The sequence below is a fragment of the Belonocnema kinseyi genome, chromosome 9, assembly GCF_010883055.1.
Source record: "Belonocnema kinseyi isolate 2016_QV_RU_SX_M_011 chromosome 9, B_treatae_v1, whole genome shotgun sequence".
NCBI classification, from domain to species: Eukaryota; Metazoa; Arthropoda; class Insecta; order Hymenoptera; family Cynipidae; genus Belonocnema; species Belonocnema kinseyi.
The window spans coordinates 87,728,307-87,732,459 of NC_046665.1; the positions used below are offsets into that span (position 1 = coordinate 87,728,307).

Here is a 4,153-nt window from a genome sequence, read left to right on the forward strand (position 1 = left end):
GTTTGAACATTCGATCATTTCGTTCAAGATTCGTCTTCGCAGGTTAATAATTTAACAATTTGCTTTAAAATTTAAATTCTTTGTCGTAGATTCATCTGTTTTTCTTGAAATTTCAATTCTTTTTTGTAAATTAAACTGTTCTCTTTAATATTTTTTTTCAAAAATTAAAATATTTGTTTAAAAATTCATCCTTCTTGGTTGAAAACTTGACCTTCGCTCGTTTGAAAGTCAAATATTTTTTTAAACATACTGCTTTTTAGCCAGAAGACTCAACACTTGTGTTTAAGATTTATAATCTTTTGATGACAGTACCACTATTTTGTTGAAAATGCAATATATTTCGGCTTTATATCTTAATAGTATCATAAATACATGAACGTTATCGGAAAGGATTTATTTTCCTGTTGTATTTTAATAAAACAATTAGTAAACTATTATTATAAACGCTTAGAAGCTAACCGGAAAATATATAATTTTTGATCATGAAAACCGAGAAATAGCCTAAAATTATCTGTTTAAGTTTGAGTGAACACCCTAATTAATTTGACATCAAAATATATCAAATTTATGTTTCCAATTTTATTTAAGAAACAGCAAAAATTTTATTGAAATTAATTAGCAAAAAAAAAAAATAAAAAATTCATGATTTATTTTTTGGTCAAGGAATTTTTTCTTTTCACATAAACCTTGCAAACAGCATTGACATTAAAAGATCATACAACGAAAAATCGTGACATTGCATTGGGGGCTGTAAAAAATACGAAACGTCTGTATTATCAAAATATCCCTACCTCGCCGGCCATCTGACAGAGAAGGTAGTATAAATGGCGAAGCAAAGTGACTGAAAATATTAGAGTGGTTTTTGAAACATATAATGCAAATTTGAAGAACACAAATTCAGGATGAAGTCTATTATTCCAAAGACATCAAGTCTTTCTTGGACTCATGTTCTAATGGTCCTTTTAATCTTCCAACATTCGGAATGTGCAGTTAGCTATGATGGAGTTGTATTAGTAGTACTCCCTACTTATTGCTGTTCCGATCTTGAAGATGCTATTTTGGACGTGTGCGGGGAAGATAACTATGTTCTAGACTTATATTCTAGTGACGCCCAAGATTGCTGCGCCAAAGGTTGCTCAGATTGGGCACTTTCACAGTTTTGCATGTGAGTCATCTCATGTACAAGTAGAGCGTGCAACCCCTTTTTATAGATCAATGATCCTATACCAATTAAACATATAATAATTGCAACGAGTTTACACCATTTTTCGGCTTATGTTCTCATGGCCATCGTAATCTTTCAACTTGCGGAATTTGCTTACAGCACGCCTGTTGAACCCATACCACTCCCTGTTTATTGCTGTGAGGATCTTGAAATAGCTGTTTCTGAGTTGTGCGGGGACGAAAATTATTATATAGACCAGTATTCTCATGCCGCCAGACATTGCTGCGATTATGGCTGTTCAGACTGGAGACTTAGAAATTTCTGCCTGTAAGTCATGTCAGAATCCTGTATAATAACCAAATTTTAAGATTCCCTGAAATTAGAAATAACTGTTGCATGTATAACCAAATTATCATAAATATCTCATATCAAGTACTACTAGAGTGCCAAGTATGTCAAGAACAGAGAAATTTAATTATTATTCAAAGTGACGAAGTAGAAGTGGTGTGAGAAGCTTGGTTACATATTTTAAACAGAACAGAATTTCAAAAGGCTCGAAAAGTAGATAAAATTATAAGAAAGGTCTTGGAGCGAATGTCAATCCAAAAATGCCAACTAAAAATAACCGTAATATTGATTTCTTACCTTTTAAGTATCAGTGTGTAAACTCTTTATGTGGATGAATGATCCTATGACAAATGAAATACCAACTTGTGAGTTTTGCTTACAGCTATCCTCCTGTTTACCCAATACCAACACGCCCTACTTATTGTTGTGACGATCTTGAAGAAACTGTTTTTGCACTTTGCGGAGAAGATAACTACTATCCTATTGACTATTATTCTCCTGAGGCCCAAGATTGCTGCAGCCTAGGTTGCGATGAGTATTTAGTTTCACAGTTCTGCATGTAAGTATAATAGTATTTAATCCTTCTTTAAACACTGCTTTTGAATAACATTCCCCGGAATTATTTCCTACCGTTTTGGAAAAAACACGTAGAACAAGCTTGTTCTATCACAAAAAGTCATCGATTATCCCGTAAAGACAGTTATAATGGAAATAAAAACTCAAATAGATACTTATTTTTTTTAAGAAATGTTCATGGACTAATTCTTTACGTACAGTTTTTTTTTAATGCAAGCGCTGATTGTAGAAATTATACAAGGTCATCAAAAACTATCAGACCCCCCCCCCCTATCAGCGAAAATATGCGTTTTCAAGAGTTATGTTTAAGACAAAAGTTTCAGGTTTTTGGATGAGGATCTGAATAGTGACCTTGAAGCTGACCTTCAAGGTTATTTCAATTTCAAATTTTATTTTTCAAATTGAAACCCCTATTTTTGACACCGCCAATCGAAAGTACGGACAATTTTACGTGCAGATATGCATCAAGGTAATGCGACCCGATGACCTTCGGGGTCATGCTAAGGTCGTGTAAACTCAAACAAGGTCTAGACGGCTGATCAGCGAAAATATGTGTAAAAAAAATGGTTAAACATTGTATCTAGATCCAGTCGACTAGGGCAAGATCCACATATGAACTTTTGTTTGTGGTCTGATGAGACCAACGCGCCTTAGCTGGCCAGATACACATAGATTTTTTGTGGACTGATGACACCTTCGATGGATCTCGCTTTAGTGGATCGTATCCAGATCCAATGTTTAACCATTTCATTTTTAAACGCATATTTTCGCTGATCAGCCGTCTAGACCTTCTTTGAGTTTACACGACCTTGGAATGACCCCGAGGGTCATTGGGGCTCATGCCCTTGATGCATATCTGAACGGACAATTTTCCGATCTTTCGATTGGCGGTGTCAAAAATAGGGGTTTCCATTTAAAAAATGAAATTTGAACTTGAAATAATCTTGAAGGTCAACGTCAAGGTCAGCTTTAGGATCAACATTCAGATTCTCGTCCGAAACCCTGAAACTTTTGTCTGAAACATTTGTCTGAAACATTTCTCTCGATAACAAATATTTTCGCTGATAGGGTGGGGGGTGGGCGGATACTTTTTGATGACTCTGTATATCTACATTAGTAGATCATTTTACTTTTATATAGTTGTTCCACATATTATAGATCAAAGATTTTGACAAATCTTAACTTTTCTAAGTTTACCTATCGAAAAATTATAATTAAAGGAAATTTACAAATTCTCTGTTTTTAAAAAAGAAACGCTACCGGCCTGTTTGATCCTGCAAGCACCTCAAGCCTCATGTCTACAAGCAGTGAAGGCTATATGGAAACAGACCCAGGCCTTATAAGTGCAGACAGTGCAAGCCTTATGGAAACAACCGACCAAAGCCCTACGAAAACAACCACCTCAAGCCTTATGAGTACACAGAGTGAAGACAATGCGGAAACATCCGACCCAACCCCTTAATAGCATAAAGTAAATCAAGCATGTACAATTTATGTTTTGAACTGTATCAAAAATAAAAATATTTGAAATATTTGGATATATTACATGTCAATATTTGCATATACCTAGAAAAGAAAACATTACTGCGTTAATCTATAAGTTAATTTGAATTAAAAATGCTGATAGTGAAGTAGTTTAGGATATAAACTCATGAGCTAAACAGAAACTATGAAATAAAGATTTCGGTTAGGTTTGGAAGCATGAAGCAACCTGATGTAACCAATACGCCGAGAGTGCGGCCCTAGAGCTGTGAGTCACGCTTAACGGAGCATTCTTCCTTTTGTGTCCACGGCTTCTCTCATTAAAAACTCCAGATGTCATCAGTTCTAAGAATGACATAATCCGCAGGGTCTTATATTAGTTAAGTTTGCGATAGACTTCATCTAATCGTCCAGTCCAAAAATTCTATTTGGTTGATAAAATATTTACAGGACAGAGACTTATGTCATGTTGGTGCTCATTTGTACAATTGTGGGTCCGGATGCAATAAGGGCACATAAAATTTTTTCGTGCGAAAACGAAGTCCCCTGGAGGCTTTAGAAAAAATTTTCGAATTTTAATTT

The 4,153-nt window shown here is 34.9% G+C and overlaps 1 protein-coding gene across 1 annotated transcript; it reads left to right on the forward strand.

The window, feature by feature from the left end:
* Positions 1-833: 833 nt before the first annotated feature.
* LOC117180196 lies at positions 834-3,631 on the forward strand. The gene is made up of 4 exons (XM_033372575.1): positions 834-1,165; positions 1,325-1,492; positions 1,896-2,072; positions 3,341-3,631. The coding sequence occupies exons 1-4, from the start codon at positions 903-905 to the stop codon at positions 3,549-3,551; spliced, it is 819 nt and encodes a 272-aa protein (XP_033228466.1). The 5' UTR covers positions 834-902; the 3' UTR covers positions 3,552-3,631.
* Positions 3,632-4,153: the final 522 nt, after the last annotated feature.

What these genes read in the sequence shown, in the direction of transcription:
- LOC117180196 (XM_033372575.1), top strand. Translation starts at nt 903, where the DNA reads ATGAAGTCTATTATTCCAAAGACATCAAGTCTTTCTTGGACTCATGTT. An exon ending in GCACTTTCACAGTTTTGCAT is followed by an intron (nt 1,166 to 1,324) that starts GTGAGTCATCTC and finishes ATTTGCTTACAG; the next exon opens with CACGCCTGTTGAACCCATAC. An exon ending in AGACTTAGAAATTTCTGCCT is followed by an intron (nt 1,493 to 1,895) that starts GTAAGTCATGTC and finishes TTTTGCTTACAG; the next exon opens with CTATCCTCCTGTTTACCCAA.